A 16,947-nucleotide genomic window follows, 5' to 3' on the forward strand; every position below is an offset into this window, starting at 1 on the left:
GTATATCTTCATACAAATGACAGCGTAAAAGTACATGTGAGGCAGTTTCTACTTCCATAGAGCCACAAGGGCAGACCCGTGCTGTATATGGTTTACCCTCAAATCTGCCCTGAAGTAAGGCAGAAGGGAGAACATTGAATCTGACGAGGGTAAAAGACCGTCTGTATTTGGGAATCTGAATTTCTGACAGATAGTTTGCTGGGGCGAACTTTCTTTCTTTCTTTCTTTCTTTCTTTCTTTCTTTCTTTCTTTCTTTCTTTCTTTCTTTCTTTCTTTCTTATCATTTGACCTTATTGATCTGGAAGCCTTTGCTTGCTTGAATTCCATTTCTGTTCACGTGCTCAAGAGGTATATTGAATGAAGGTACAGTACTTTGTTATCCGTTTGGCCTCCTTGCCATGTTTGGATCTGAACTTTTGAGTGTTTGTTTACTTCCTCATATCTTTCTCTTCAAGTCAAACACTTCCCATCCCCTTTCCCTCTGATTCAGCTGCTAAGAATAAGAGCTGACTAATGAAGCCTACTGGGCTAAATTTAAAACTGGGAGTGTTAAGTCTGAGTGCTCAGGCTCCTGAAAGAAGATGCAAGGCTGCAGCCAGCCATTACACCACCTCCAGCTGAGCATGACATGAATGCTGCCTGACCTGTTTCCACTCTCTCTGTTCCTCTTTCTTCGCCCCCATCCCTCCAAGGGTGTGACCCGAGCTGTGCGTTGGTGGTACCCGTAGCTGGGAGTTGCCTTTTGCCAGATCTGTAGTTGTGATTGCACCTGAGGTGGGGCACCCCTCCGATAGAGCTGGCTAAGCTGAGCTCTGATTGCTAAATTTACGGAAGGACTGGACATGTGTTTCCATATACTGGCAATCATTCCCATGCCCTCCTTGAGAGCTTCTCAGAGGCATCTGGCTGGCAGCTATTGGGAATTGTCTTTACCATGATGGCAGCTCATGTTTTGTTAGCCCAAAATTGGAAAATGAGCGAGGTCCCAGCCAAAGAAGAATGGCAACTTAAACTGATGGAATATGTGCCGCTTGTGGATCTAACTTATAGAATAAGAGAAGAACATTCATTTAAGGAAGATTGGAAAATGTTTATTGAATATATGGGGGGAAATTGTGTACACTTGAAAACATTGGCAGCATTAAGATAAATTCAACAGTGTAAATAAGTTTTGATGGAAGTAATAATGGAATACTGAATGGTTTAGTTTATATAAAATATGTAGGGATTTATGCTATGCAGAATGAACCATGGAAAAAGAAGAAGGGAAGTCATTTATATTTTAAGGTTGTTTAAATGAATATTCTTAATTGTGAAACAGAAAATTTAATAACACGCATGCATGCACACACACACACACACACACACATATGGGTGTTATGTACTGAGCTGAATCCTAGAACAATAGGATTCAGATTCAGCGGGAGCTACCCAATCCAACTCCAGGTGGAAGTGAATCCGCAACCTGATTGGCCTGCTGGAGCAGCCAATCAGGCGGCTGGCAGAAGTGAATCTGCTACCTGATTGGCCTGTAGGAGCAGCCAATCAGGCTGCAGGTAAAAGTCAATCCACAATATAATTGGCCCACAGGTGTAGCCCTGAAGTAGCCAATCACGCAAGGCCCATTGTGTAAATAATGTATATAAGCAGATGGTTTTGGGAAAAGAGCCATTCGTCTTCTCTTCTCCTCCTTGATGACTATGAGCTGAATAAAGAGCATGAAATTCACTCTTGACTCCGAGTATATTTCACTGGCGACGAAGGTGGGATCCTGCTGAGCTGACCGCCACCACGCACTGCACCGCAGCACCGCCACCTGCTGCACCGCTGCATCGCACCGTGCATCCAGGCTTCAGCTCCAGGACCCAAGGAACCCAGAATGGCAACCGACAGCAGCTTCTCGCCATTCAAACCAGCATCAGGAGACTGGGAAGGGTACGCCGCCCGTTTCAACTTCCTCCTGCAAGCGAAAGAAGTCACCAACGATGCCACGAAGAGGGCGACATTCTTCAGCGTCTGTGGAGAGGAGACGTTTGAAATCGCCCGGGCTCTCCTTGCACCTAGAGATGTCGCTACCGTCTCTTACAAAACAATAATGGAACGGCTGAAGGAGCACTTCTCACCACAGCCCTCGGTGGTAGCTTGCCGAAATGCCTTCTACGCAAAGCGGCAAGCCCCGGGGGAAACCATAACTGGGTTTGTGACCTCCCTCCGCCAAGCCGCCCGGTTATGCAACTTCTCAGAATTGGAGAACATGCTTCGTGACCGCCTCGTCGGTGGCCTGAGGGACGAGATGTTGCAACGACGCCTCTACACCAAAAAAGACCTCACGTTCCAGATTGCTCTGGAGGAAGCCCTGGCAACCGAAGCCGCCGAGAGGTCAACGCAAGAGGCACGACCGGCCCCGCCATCCCAACCGAGGGTCTACCACGAAGACCTCACCGACGAATCCGAATCTGACAGGGAGGAAGTACACCGAGTACAGCGGCGCACTCAAGCAGCACACACACCACAGCAGCCTCGAAGAGAAGGAGGGAACTGTGCAAGCTGCGGGGAGAACCACGAGAGGAGGACCTGTCGTTTCCGCAACGCAGAGTGCAGGCAGTGCAGAAAATTGGGACACATCGCCCGGGTGTGTCGGGCTCGACTCACCCGTCGACAAGCATCAGATGACCGACCCAGGAGCCCCAGGTCACACGGCACCATGCACCAAGGCAACTCGACGGAGATCACGGACTACCAGGTATTCCAGTTGCCCCATCCCAGCACAGAGAAAATTTATATAGAGGTACAGATAGAGGGAGCCCCATGCCGCATGGAGCTGGACACGGGTTCAACTCTATCCATAATCTCGGCCCGAACATTAAGGGAACTGTGCCCTAATGGGGGTCCCAAACTAAGGCCGGCCCCATTCACCCTCCGGGACTTCCAGAAACGTAAGGTCCCTACTATGGGGGTGGGGACCTTCAGGGTGCAATATCGAGGGCGAAAGCAACAATTGGACTTGCTGGTAGTGAAGGGCCCCTACGTTAGCTTACTGGGACTGGCATGGTTTGGACCTCTGGGGCTAGCCGTTACCGGGGTGAACCGCACTAGCTTACAAGTGGACGTGGACGCCATATGCAAAGAGTTTCCAGGGGTTTTCGATGGGGCATTGGGACGATATACAGGACCCCCCATTGCCCTACAGCTAGACCCCGCTGTACGACCCATCAGGCACAAGGCCCGCCGGGTCCCGTTTGCCCTGAAACCCCGCATAGACGAGGAATTGGACCGGCTCGTGGAGCAAGGAGTGCTGGAGCCGGTGCCCAACGCCCCCTGGGAAACTCCAATTGTCACACCCGTCAAGCCTAACGGTTCGGTCCGCATCTGTGCAGACTACAAATGCACCATAAACAAGGCTCTCACGGCCCATGCATACCCAGTGCCAGTGGTCAGCCATGTCCTCGCCACCCTGGCTGGGTCAAAAATCTTTGGCAAACTGGACTTGGCCCAAGCGTATCAACAGTTGCCTGTGGACGAAGCCACAGCAGAGGCTCAGACGATTGTGACGCACAGAGGGGCATTCAGAGTAAAGCGGCTGCAATTTGGCGTTAGCGTGGCACCAGGCATATTCCAGAATCTAATGGACTCTCTCCTTAAAGGGATTCCTGGTGTCACCCCCTTCTTCGATGATGTACTGATCGCCGGGCCCACACCAGAGGAATTTGAGGACCGCCTCCGCTCCGTCCTGCACCGTTTCCAGACGGCGGGCCTCAAGGTGAAGCGGGAAAAGTGTTTACTGGGAGTGCCGCAGGTGGACTTTCTGGGATTTAAGGTGGACGCAGAAGGGGTCCATCCAACCGGTGACAAGGTACGGGCCATTTGTGAGGCCCCAGCGCCCAAGAGCAAGCCCGAACTTCAGTCATTCTTGGGACTATTGAACTTTTACCATGCCTTCCTTCCCCATAAGGCAGCGGTAGCGGAGCCCCTACACAGACTCCTAGATAAAAGGGCCCCTTGGGTGTGGGGCCAGCGACAAAGGGCCGCATTCCAGGCAGTCAAGGACTTGCTCGTCTCGAACTCGGTCTTGGCACACTTCGACGAGAGGCTGCCAGTGGTGCTGGCATGCGACGCCTCTCCCTATGGCATCGGCGCTGTCCTGGGACACCAACTCCCGGATGGAAGAGAGGTGCCGGTGGCATACTTCTCCCAGACGCTTGCTGCAGCCGAACGAAACTACTCACAGATTGACAAGGAGGGTCTGGCAATCGTGAAGGGCGTAAAAAAATTCCATGATTTCTTGTACGGGCGGCCCTTTACCATAGTGACTGACCACAAGCCGTTGCTTGGCCTGTTTGCCCCTGAGAAGCAGACCCCCCAAGTGTTGTCTCCACGTGTCCTCAGGTGGTCAATTTTCCTTGCCGGCTACCAGTATGCACTAATCCACCGCCCTGGGAAGGCGATGGGCCACGCAGACGCCCTCAGCAGGCTACCACTACCAGAAACAGGCCCCGACCCAGCGCCTGCGCAAGAGGTTATGACCCTGGAGCTGCTTCCCGACCGACCCATTCAGGCACAAGAAGTTGCGCACCATTCCACAAAAGATAGGGTCATCTCCCGGGTCCTGGACTGGGTGTGGCGAGGATGGCCCAGCAGCAGCCCCGGGCCAGAATTCGCTGGCTACACAAACCGCAAACATGAACTGTCGGCCCACAAGGGGTGCCTGTTATGGGGAAGCAGGGTTGTTGTTCCCCAGCCCCTCCGCAAAAGGGTCCTCACAGCCCTACACGAGACACACCCAGGGGTAGTGAGGATGAAGGCCCTTGCCAGGAGTTATGTGTGGTGGCCGGGGATTGACAGAGAGATAGAGGCCTGGGTCCAACACTGCCAGACCTGCCAAGAATCCCGCCCGGATCCCCCAAGGGCCCCAGTCCAGCCCTGGGAGTCCGCCCGACATCCATGGTCACGCTTGCACGTGGACTTCGCTGGCCCCTTCCAGGGAAAAACATTCTTCATAGTGGTGGATTCCTACACCAAATGGCTGGAGGTCGCACTGGTACCATCCACTTCTACGGCGGCAGCCATCCGGGTACTACGTAAGCTGTTTGCGACCCACGGGCTCCCTGACACCCTCGTCTCGGACAATGGAACCGCATTCACGTCAGAGGAGTTCCAGACCTTCACAGCGCAGAACGCCATCCGCCACATCCGCTCAGCACCATTCCACCCTGCCACCAATGGCCAAGCGGAGCGCATGGTGCGGACCACCAAGGACAGCCTCCGCCGCATGACACAAGGGGACTGGGAATACCGCCTTGCCGCATTTCTTCTAGCACAGCACAGCACCCCAAGCACAACGACGGGCCGGAGCCCAGCTGAATTACTAATGGGCCGGCGCCTTGCAACTAGACTGGACCGACTTCACCCCGACAGAGCTCAGGATGAGGTAGTGGTGGGGAAAGGCAGGAACCCCCGGACATTTGTGGCCCAGGACCCAGTGTATGCAAAGAATTTTGGGGCAGGCCCAGCATGGGTACCCGCCACAGTCACCAAGGTGACCGGTCCCGTGTCGTACGAGGTACTAACGGAAGGGGGGCAATGTTGGCGCCGCCACTGCGACCAGATACGGCGACGATTCCCAGGAGGAACCCGGGAGGAGAGCGGGACAGAGGGGTCCCAAGGGGACAGCAGGGCAGTGAGGCCTGTAGAGCGAGAGGGGTGGGCAGAGGAAGCAGAAGCAGTAGGCACAGAGGGGCGCCCCGAGGCTGGAAGGACACCGGAACCAGAGCTACAACCTAGTGGTTCAGTGGCGCCAGACCAGACAGCCCCGGCACAGCCAGCAGCCTCGGAACACGAGCCAGAACCAGAACCCCTGACCAAGGAACACCCCAGGCCACAACGCACACGGAGGCGGCCAGCAGACCTTGGGGACTACGAATGCAACTTCCCGGGCAGGACTGGAACTTAGAGGGGAGGGGTGTTATGTACTGAGCTGAATCCTAGAACAATAGGATTCAGATTCAGCGGGAGCTACCCAATCCAACTCCAGGTGGAAGTGAATCCGCAACCTGATTGGCCTGCTGGAGCAGCCAATCAGGCGGCTGGCAGAAGTGAATCTGCTACCTGATTGGCCTGTAGGAGCAGCCAATCAGGCTGCAGGTAAAAGTCAATCCACAATATAATTGGCCCACAGGTGTAGCCCTGAAGTAGCCAATCACGCAAGGCCCATTGTGTAAATAATGTATATAAGCAGATGGTTTTGGGAAAAGAGCCATTCGTCTTCTCTTCTCCTCCTTGATGACTATGAGCTGAATAAAGAGCATGAAATTCACTCTTGACTCCGAGTATATTTCAATGGGAATTGTCTTTCTCTAAACTAGAGTGAACTTTTAGAGGTGAACTTTCCTCAAAACAAGAAGCAGTCAGTTTAACTGCAGCCAAAACTAAGGTGGGAGCTAGTTTAAAATAAAACACTAGGGATGGATGAATCAGTCAATTTCTGTTTCTATTTCTCAAACTTCAATCCAGTTCACTAAATTTCCACATTAGTTTGAGGGTTGTTTTTTTTAAGTCCTTGCAAAAAATCACCAGCATTTTAGTGTGCATTTCCCTTAATCCATTTTGACAAGCAATTTCACCTCATACAATGCACTTTTGTATCATATTTGCACTGATATTTGCATTTCTAGGAATCATTTTCCACTGGAGAGCAGCACGGCATTTGCAGGAAAGCGAATTTCACAGGAGAGAGAAATTGATGAGAGAGGCTGGTATGCTTTTATACTTTCCATTTAAAAGGGCACGGGTTCTCCCTTGAGCCATCTTGTGACAGCCAGGACCAGATGCTACTGAAGTAGGATGGAGCTGTAAGGTGGGGGGTTGGTGGGTGGGGGCAACATTTTGCCTGGCTGTAGCCAGCTACGCTGAGATGGCTTCCTTCTCCAGTTTCGTCCCATGTAAATAACGAGGGAGACAAGATGTCTGTGCACCTGCTGCCCCAAAGGGTCTTCAATAAGTCTCTGGTTTCACATCACATCACAAATGAATAAGGGATGGTGACTGCGATGGTGATGCTTCTTGCACTCTGTCAATCATTTCTACTGAGGAAATATTGCAGTCCTCTGCCTGCTTTCCTGAGGGTAAGAACTGAAGGGCTGGGCCTAATGGAGGGCATTTGGTTGTGGGGAAAATCATTAACACCTTTGTGTCTTGTCTTTCCTCCTTGGCAGGACATTTTACAAGGGACGGCACAGTTTGTTACTCACAGTACCCCAGGGAGGTAGATTAGCATTTGAGAGACTGGCCCAAGGTCACACTGTATGTTTCACAAAGCTAAGTGTGATAGGGATCTGCCCGCACTGGGAATCTTAGTGGATGCTGGACCGATTCAGACAGGTTGAGGCAGATTGAAGTAGCTGCCTCAGGGGGCCAATGCTGGGGTGGGGGCAGAAAGGGGCAGCCTCTCCAGATGTTCCTCTCGGGGCCTCTGGCTGTACGCTTCTGTTGGGGACACACATCTTGGAGTGCCACACATCTTGTCCTGCCCCTTCCAAGCCTCATAACTAGCCTGCTTCCTTCATGTACAGACAGTTCAGAACTCTATCCTGTTGCCAGTGACAAAGTAAGATTCAGCTCTCGGTCCAGTTGGTTTATCTACAGTGCAGTGCAGGGGTTAGGGTTAGTGGTTAGGGTGCTGGACTGGGGTTCAAATCCCCACTCAGCCATTAAGGTCACTGGATGGGCGACCTTGGGCTAGTCATCACCTCTCGGCCTGAACTACCCCGCAGGGTTGTTGTGAGGACTTGGTGAGCTGGTAAGCGCTTTTACCTGAAGTGGTCTGTAAAAGATACTCAGGTACGCTCCCCATAGTTCATAGTTGTGGAGCAGCCACACAGAATGCCTCTAGTCTAGTCATCCTGGGAGTTGACATGAGCTGATGAGACTTGTAGTCCAAAACTGCTGGAGGGCACCAGGTTGGGGAAGGCTGGTGGGTGGACTCCGTGAGGGAGTCATGGAGAACACAGTGGGACTGGAGGAGAGGACACTGCCTGTGGCTACAGTCAGCGCTTCATTCCATACATGTGGCTTCCCATCCAGTTGTCCCACAACATGGCTGGCTTGGGAGAATCACAAATTTCTGACATTTCTAACAGCTGCAACTACGTTGTCAGAGGGCTGCACAGTGAAAAGATGCCTCTCGGGTGGAATGCAGCAAGGAGCTCTTTGGTCATCGTTGGGGGCTTGGCGTTCCAGGGCCTGCCTATCTATTTTGGTCCATATTTTATCACTTGCTCCCCCACCCCATGGAATTTGCCCCAGGAAAACGTCGCAGTCGGACTGCAGCCTTCGCGAGGAGACACAGAAACAGGTAGTGAAAGACGTCCATTCCCCCAGCAAAGACCATGGCTGAGCGCACTGTCCCTCACGCCTACCCCATGAGTGCGGAGTACGAGTTTGCCAACCCCAGCAAGATTTATGACCAGAACTTTGGAGAAGGTAAGAAAAATGACTGGCTGGTAGCGTTTCCCTTTTATTTGCACACAGTAGATTGCAAGCAATCCAAGGCTGAGCTGGTGGTTCTAACTCAGTGATTGAGGGAATCCTATGGAATAGTGATTATGAAACAAAGAATAACACACACATATTTTGCAATTGTAGAAATGTTCTCGTGAGCTTGCATGGAAAGAGTGTTTGAAGCCCCCCCCTTTTTAACCACACTTTTGCCTCCCTGAACGTGTGAACAAAGGCACAGTGTGTGGCAGTGACTACCTTCTTCATGGATCTGATGAGACTGAAGGTGCTTCCAAGTGAGTGTGTATTGTAGGATTGCTGTCCTTCATGCATGTGAGATTTGTTGCAGCATCCACACAGCATCGTTGCATGAAAATGCCACCCCATTTTTCCTGCTGTTTAATCCAAATTTCCCCTTTCTTAGGAAAAACCTGTTTGTGATATCTCAGTGACCCATTTATAATATTAAAAACTCCATCTGGAAACAACCTCTCTATTGGAAACCTTGTAGTTTTTTTTTAGATTATTCCTACAATCAGAACTGTGTCTCAGTGTGTTACCCCAAGTGCTGATACAGTAATTTGATTCTGTGCTTGTTTACCCTGAAATAAGCTTTTCTGGGTTCAGTGGGGCAATGGATTGCAGTCTGAGATTATAGAAGACATAAATCAATCCTCTAAAAAGTGACTTCATTCAGTTCTTAATGTATAATGCAGTCAGATTGCAACTAAAGGCATTGATATGCATTTACTGTGCTAAATAGAATTATAGAGGCATAGCTATAGACTTTCTTTCTTGTGTGTGTATCCCTTGGGATGATGAAACTATATATCCATATCCCCTGGGATGGGGAAACATATCTTGAAACACATCTCCAAATCCTTAATATTTTTTAGTCCATTGATATTGTGGTCATTAAAATCAATATGTGCGCCCAACAGTCAACAACAGACTCGACCAACATAAAGGGATGCATGGGTTTGTTATACTGTAAGGCAAGGTTTTGGGTTTTTTTAAAAAAAAAGAAAAAACAAGCCAATATGGTACAACCACACACAACGCAAAAGAGAGAGACAGCATCCCAGGTGTAAGGGAGGAACAACCCATGAAGATGAGACCATATGGGCCAATTGGCTTTACTTCTGTTTTGCGAGAAGTTAAAAAGACTTCCAGCTGGCGAGGGAGCCCTCTCAAAGCTGCTGGCAGCCGGGAACGAGATCCTTCTCTTTCTGCATACGGATCCAGGGCACTTTATGGAATGTGGCTGGCACAGAGCAGCATGGAGGGGAACGATGCCAGCCAGAGACTATTTTTATTTTTTTGCAAACTCCGTTAAAATTTGTGAAAAGCTGAGCTGGTGGGTTGTGCACAAAGCCTGGCTGGAGTAGCAGTGGCTGTTAGAGGAGAAAGAATGCAGAAGGCAGCAGTAAACCATTCAGCGCTGAACAGAGAGAAAAGCTGCAAGCCCCCAGAGAGAAGCCGGTGGGATGACTGTGTTGCATAAAAGGTCTTTTGTTGTCCGTTCCAGTCTGCAGCCGGCTGCCATGTGCTTCTCTTGCTTCTGGGCCTGGCAAAATGGCTGGGCAGGAGGACCAGGCCTAGGGCAATGGTAGGTGATGCCTTTGGTTGGGGTGGGGAAGAGCAGGCAAAGCATGAGAGGAAAGCTCCAGGGTAAGGAGAATGAGAATGCATAGAAACTGGGAAATAAATGAAAGCCCCAAAAGAAATATACAGTATCGGGAATTCCAAAATGCTGAGTTTGCCAAGTTTCCTTAGCATGGCAGCTTACTGAACATGCCTTTAAAGCCCTAAACGGCCTCGGTCCTGTATACCTGAAGGAGCGTCTCCACCCCCATCATTCAGCCCGGACACTGAGAGATCCAGCACCGAGGGCCTTCTGGCGGTTCCCTCATTGCGAGAAGTGAGGTTACAGGGATCCAGACAGAGGGCCTTCTCGGTAGTGGCACCCGCCCTGTGGAACACCCTTCCAAGAGATGTCAAGAAAATAGGCAGCTATCCTATTTTTAAAAGACATCTGAAGGCAGCCTTGTTTAGGGAAGTTTTTACTATTTAATGCTGTATTGTTTTAATATTCGATTGGGAGCTGCCCAGAGTGGCTGGGGAGACTCAGCCAGATGGACAGGGTACAAATAATAAATTATTATTATCATTATATATTTGCCGCTCTTTGACCTGGATACTTTCTCAAAAAGACCTTATTCTCCATCTCATGATGGCGGCACAGCTCACCATTGCAAGCTATCAGGGGACTCTGGAGAGAAACTTTTATCATAAAGTTTGGTTAACAAAACTTTGGGGCCTGATTCTGATGGATAAGTTGGCACTACAGCTATGTGTATGCAGGGGCAGTCAATGGACTGACCCTTTTACTTCTACATAAGTAAACAATGCACTAAGAACAGATACCTTGCTTTGGCACGGAACCTAAATCCCCTTCCATTATTCTTATTATTTTAATTGTTCTCAAGTGTGGCATAATCTGTACTTGTCCATTCTCCCTTTTAGGTGTTTCCCCAGGGGAAATCCTGTCCCCCACATTGTACCACGGCTACTACATTAGACCTCGGATTAATAAGCAGCTGGACCGAGGGATCTCAGAGGTCAACCTCAATGACCACAAATTCCAAGTGTTCCTCGACGTTTGTCAGTTCACGCCAGATGAGATTGCTGTCCGCACAGTGGACAATCTCCTGGAGGTGACAGCTCAGCACCCACAAAAGGCAGATCGGCATGGTTTCATATCCCGGGAGTTCACCAGGACCTATATCCTCCCTCTTGATGTTGACCCTCTATTGGTCAAAGCCACCGTGACCCATGATGGCATCCTGAATGTAGAAGCTCCGCGGACAGGAAAGGAGGTGAAGGCCAAAATCAACGAGGTGAAAATAACACGCCAAGAACAGCCAGCAGCGGAAGGAAAGGGCTGTGAGGAGAAGCCACAGCCCTAAAACATTCCTCAGCAATGTCGGCTCCCACATTGAACATGCCCCCTTCAACGTGTACACATTTCACTGGATGTCAGGATTGGACAGCTGATTTGGGGAAGGGGGCCTACCCACATGGCTTTGTGGGGTCCTGTCTCTTTTTCCTCGTCCTTTAGATGTGGCAGCCGTTTTGTGTTATGCCATGCATCCGCAGCAGCCATTTTTTTTATGCCATGCCTCCAAGGCAGCCATTTTGTGACTGGTGTCCATAGCACATTCCCAAAAAAATTCCAAACATGCCCACTGGCAGAATTTTTTTTTGGCAAAAGCCCCTGTCCTATTGGATGCCTACTGACTTGGATCACATCTCTGTGTGTGCATTTAAGCTGTTAAGCCTCATGCTCTGAATGTATAAATTTGTTTTTTTAAAAAAATAAATAATCCTGAGAATTATACGCTTGTGGACCTCTGTACCTCACTAATACTCTTTCAAAACTGAGAGGCAAGGAGATGGGATGTTCATTTGACCAATCAGAAGGGAGCAGTAGAGTGCCTGGTGGGCATTCTGGTCAATCTGATTGGGCCGGGCTACTCCCATTGGTTCTGCCAGCCGCCGCCATCAATTGCTCATGTTGTCACGGCAACAAGGGCACTGTCACTCATCGCAATGCAGCTAGTTTTGCCTATTTGGTCCATGGAGCTCAAGTTAGTGGGATTCTGAAAGAAAGAAGTTGGCGACAGTGCAGCAGTACCAATGTTGATACGGCCCCCTTCATGTGTGTGAGCTCCCACCATGCCCCAGATTATGAGGCATCTGTTGGCAGACTGGGCAAGCACACAAGCCACCTCAACCTCTTCCTGCTATGGTGAGATGTATTGCGTTCCTATTTAAATGCCAGCACAGTAATTATTCCTGAGTTTTAGGAACAGAATCAAGTGCCTGTCCATACCTCGACTTGATGTGGGTTGTGAACCCCCTGTGCCTCCTTTAATTCCCCCTCTGTTCATGCAGAATTCACCTCTAACTACTACTGTCCCAGACTTTCTCCTCCCTAAATTCAGAGATTCCCTATGCAATCAATATAGCTATTTTGGATTTTCAAATCACAGGGATTTGGGGAGGAGAAAGTGTGGGGCAGCAGTAGTTGGAGGAAAACACTGCATGGATGTGGGGGAATTAAAAGAGGACTGCCTCTAAGTTAACCATATGCAAATTGGCACCCTCTTTTCATGGAGATACGTATCCCCTTTTCTGATGGTGCATTGACTGGCTGCTCCGGCTGGGTGTGCTGGCTACTGAACTCATATGTTTGCTTTTTTTGTGCCGTGAGAATAAGGCATTAATAAAACCACAACTGAAAGGAGGCACATGTGTGCTTTATCCAGTGAAGCATGCCATTCTGAAAGCTCATAAAAATAAACTAAGAAAAAAGAAAGAACCGAAGTCTGCAATGCTTACTATTCCTCATGACTAAAACATTTCTCCTGTGCAAACAAGCTTACCATCTCTATTGACTTTTACTTCCACAACACACCTTGGAGGCAGCTCATTGTTAACCGAGGGCCATAAGCAGATGTTTAGCAACGCAGGTGACCTCAGGGTACACACTGGGAGTAGGTCCATCATGTTGATGTGAAACAGCAGGAACAGGAATATAAGTTAACAGGGTTTAGATTGCAGTCCTGTACCCGCTTATCAGGGAGCATGTCTCACTGAACTGAGCGATACTTCCGAGTAATTGTGTAGAATGTTATAATGACTACTTACAGAGCACCAGCATTTTATGGCATGACGTCAGTAGTGTAGTGGCAAATTCAGAAGTGCAGAGTCCCTTCTTAATAGTCACAGCCATGGCCACTCTCAGTCGCACCCTCCTAAGATTATGCAGCATTCTAAGATCATGCAATCTTATAATGATGCAATAATGATAAATAGGGATGCCTTGCAATGCCCAGTGCCGATCTTCTTTCGGAGTCTCTTAATTTGTGTTTTCCTTGAAGTTCCTTTGTATGTAACAGAACTTGCACACCAGTCTCTTGAAATGGATGTACCTTGTGTTTTCAGTGTTCCTAAATGCTTAGGTTTGGAGCATACTAAATAACTCCCCCTTGGCATTTTTCTCATGCGCCTTTTCCAGAGTGACCCTAGCAGCCAGTCCTCAGTGGCTGACTCATCTCCTTTCACTCTGACTGACTCCAATCGTCACTAAAGGTGAGAAGGCTTCTAGCCGCTACAAAAACTTTCCTTTCATGCTGAGTGTGGGGCTCTAGGATGCTGGAGACAGGGACCTTACTGCATATACAAAAGGGTTCCTTTTTTATTTTTTGCCCCCCTGTGATCCCAAATCACCGCATGTTTTGTGTGATGTAAAAAAAACCCACAGATCCCTGCCCAAGAAAACTTACGGTAGTTTTCTATATTTCAGCAAAAGGGGCGACTGCAAAAGATGGAGAGAGGAGAAGGTATCAGGGAAGCAAATGAATCTTCATGCAAATTTGGCTACAATATCTCAAGAGGCGTCTGAATGCACAGTGAACATACATACTTCCTAAAATATATAGTTGGGGGTTTGTCATTAAAATTGTAACGACCCTGAAAAAAATGCCAAGTGCTTGTCAGCCATCCCCAGGGTTCCTTGGGAAGAAGAAGAAAAACTATCCAGGATAAAGTTTCCTTCTTATTGAGCATCCCATTAGGCAGAGTGAGGCAGCTGGCTTGAGCAGCTGGTTGTGGGTGCTGCAAAAGGACAGCAAATGGTTACTTATTTTATTCTTGTCGGGGAGGGGGGTTAATGCCCAGTGAAAGAAAGAGGTACTTGAGGACCCCAAATTAACTTGGGTGTTATGCACCTTCCCAGAGGTGTGGAGGATAAACCATTTTTTGTACCTTCTCAGCAAAGACGGGAGAGAAATTAAATCCAATTCACATTTAACAACCCTACCAAATGCGCACTTTCTGAAATAATATGCAAGCCGAAACACAGTCATCTAAGATCTAGGGGTCTTAGTAGAGCACAATATTAATATGATTCGACAGTGTGATGCAGCAACAACAAAAAAGCAAATGTTATTCTATGCTGTCTCCAGTTCTGGGCACCACAATTTAAGAAGGTTGTTGACAAGCTGGAATGTGTGCAAGCGATATGATCAAGGGTCTGGAAAGCCTTATGATGCAAAGTTGAGGGAGGTTATTTATCTATTTTATTCAATTTGTATACTGCTTTTTATCCAAAGATCACAGGGTGGTTCACAACATAAAAAGTTATGTTTAGCTTGGAAAAAAAGGAGACTGAAAGCAGATGCGATAGCCATCTTCTAATATCTCAAGGTCTATCACCTGGAATATGTTTTCTGCTGCTCTGGAGGGTAGGACCTGAACCAATGGATTCATGTTACAAGAAAGGAAATTCCGACTAAATATCAGGGAAAACTTTCTGACGGTAAGAGCTGTTCAACAGCGGAATGGACTCCCTCAAAAAGTGATGGACTCTCTTTCATTGGAGGTTTTTAAACAAAGGTTGGATGGCCATCTATTATGGATACTTTAGTTGAGATTCTTGTAGGGGGTTGGACTAGATGACCCTTGGGTTCCTTCCAACTCTATAATTCTATTATTCTATGATGTTTAGAAAGTCATGCTTCTCATTTTGCAATGCAGTTCCCCGGCCAAGTAAGGTGTACAAAAATGCATATACTAGGGTAATCTTTGCATTAAAATGCATATATTAAATAACATGCAAGAATGCATGATATTGGGCAAATTTGCTTTGGAAGAATATCTACAGTAAACTAGGCTAAGAAACAGGAACTGGCTTCTGATCCTCCAGTGAGTTTCACAGCAGCCAAACTCTTGCACTCGAGTCCTACTTGTGGGTTTCTCATACGCATGCAGTTAATCATGGAGAGAAACGGATGCCAAACCAGTTGTGCCTTTGGTCTGATCCAGCAGGCCTCTTCTTACGTTTGCAAAACTCAATAATTCTGACTTTTCATCCTCTTTTCTCTGCCCCATGCAGGTCTGGTGGACCTCAGGATGCCACTCTGCAAAGCTGGGCACTGTTCCCTTCTTCCAGCCAGTGCTCAATTCCTTCGTTATGGAAACAGATTTGCACACACCTCTCGTCATAGCTGCCAAGTTCTCCCTTTTTTTACGGGAAATTCCCTTATGCTGAATAGGCTTCCTCACGAGAAAAGGGAAAACTTGGCAGCTATGCCTCTCCTGTCAGTAGCAGTGGAGGAGAAATTTGACTTTGTTTACATTTCAGTGAGAAGCTACCTAATTCCACACCTCTCGAACCAATGTGTGAACCAAAACACAACCATCTTTCCATACCTGCAGTTCTCTGTATTTTGCAATGCAGCTATCCAACCAAACAGTGCATAAAGATGAATATAATGGGGGAGGGGGTGGGATGCACATTAGAAATGTATATATTAGTCACAAAATAGCATGCAAAACATGCATATTGCTAAACGAGAAACTACAAAAATATGTTTAGTGGGAGAAAATTGCACTAAAATGCTGATGGATTTCCATGAGGATTTTAAAAACAAATCGCAAATTGCTGCAGAAATGTGGAGAGCTGGATTTAAGATTGGAATAATAACATTCTGGTTTGTCCATCCCTACATTTCAGGCCCCAAATAAGTGGGTCTTGGTTTTGGCCCATCTACTGCAGGGAATTACAGGCCCAGATTTTTGCCAGCAAAGCATAATCCACCCCCACCCCACAGCCCCGCATTACATTGTTAAGCCTGGGCGCTGAGACCCAGACTCCCTTTTGTGCCCGCAGACACGTTATGAAAAGGGAATGTGGACTGGCAGCCAAGGATTGGCTGGCAGGGGTGGTGTTTTTGATGCTTCTCTATTTCCCCAGAGGAGCTAAAAAAAAAAACCCTGAGCAAACTGAGCACATGTCCAGAGAGGGGCTTAAAGGAGCAGGCGTGCAAACCCAGAGTTTGTGTTATTTTTGGGTCTCAGCAGGGCTAAGAAAACTCAATAGACGTTCTGGTAATCAAAACAGATTCAGGGACTGTGCTCATATTAGCAAAGGCCTAGTGCTTCTGGAGATTGCCGGAAGAAATATCAACAACCTCAGATATGCAGATGACACAACCTTGATGGCAGAAAGCGAGGAGGAATTAAAGAACCTTTTAATGAGGGTGAAAGAGGAGAGCGCAAAATATGGTCTGAAGCTCAACATCAAAAAAACCAAGATCATGGCCACTGGTCCCATCACCTCCTGGCAAATAGAAGGGGAAGAAATGGAGGCAGTGAGTGATTTTACTTTCTTGGGCTCCTTGATCACTGCAGATGGTGACAGCAGTCACGAAATTAAAAGACGCCTGCTTCTTGGGAGAAAAGCAATGACAAACCTAGACAGCATCTTAAAAAGCAGAGACATCACTTTGCCGACAAAGGTCCATATAGTTAAAGCTATGGTTTTCCCAGTAGTGATGTATGGAAGTGAGAGCTGGACCATAAAGAAGGCTGATCGTCGAAGAATTG

At 48.3% G+C, this 16,947-nt stretch overlaps 2 protein-coding genes across 2 annotated transcripts; both read left to right on the forward strand.

The window, feature by feature from the left end:
• Positions 1-1,564: 1,564 nt before the first annotated feature.
• On the forward strand, positions 1,565-6,061 carry LOC132591181 (uncharacterized protein K02A2.6-like). Its single transcript, XM_060268372.1, has one exon. It carries the CDS (start codon positions 1,880-1,882, stop codon positions 5,948-5,950), a length of 4,071 nt encoding a protein of 1,356 aa, XP_060124355.1. The 5' UTR covers positions 1,565-1,879; the 3' UTR covers positions 5,951-6,061.
• Positions 6,062-8,295: 2,234 nt separating this feature from the next.
• Positions 8,296-13,556, forward strand: HSPB2 (heat shock protein family B (small) member 2). Its single transcript, XM_035139520.2, has 2 exons — positions 8,296-8,478; positions 11,020-13,556. Exons 1-2 carry the CDS (start codon positions 8,385-8,387, stop codon positions 11,460-11,462), a joined length of 537 nt encoding a protein of 178 aa, XP_034995411.1. The 5' UTR covers positions 8,296-8,384; the 3' UTR covers positions 11,463-13,556.
• Positions 13,557-16,947: the final 3,391 nt, after the last annotated feature.

This window comes from Zootoca vivipara, chromosome 15 (genome assembly GCF_963506605.1).
Source record: "Zootoca vivipara chromosome 15, rZooViv1.1, whole genome shotgun sequence".
Taxonomy (NCBI): Eukaryota; Metazoa; Chordata; class Lepidosauria; order Squamata; family Lacertidae; genus Zootoca; species Zootoca vivipara.

Coding starts and splice junctions, on each gene's coding strand:
- LOC132591181 (XM_060268372.1), top strand. CDS start 1,880: ATGGCAACCGACAGCAGCTTCTCGCCATTCAAACCAGCATCAGGAGAC.
- HSPB2 (XM_035139520.2), top strand. CDS start 8,385: ATGGCTGAGCGCACTGTCCCTCACGCCTACCCCATGAGTGCGGAGTAC. Junction 8,479..11,019: donor TGACCAGAACTTTGGAGAAG/GTAAGAAAAATG, acceptor TCTCCCTTTTAG/GTGTTTCCCCAGGGGAAATC.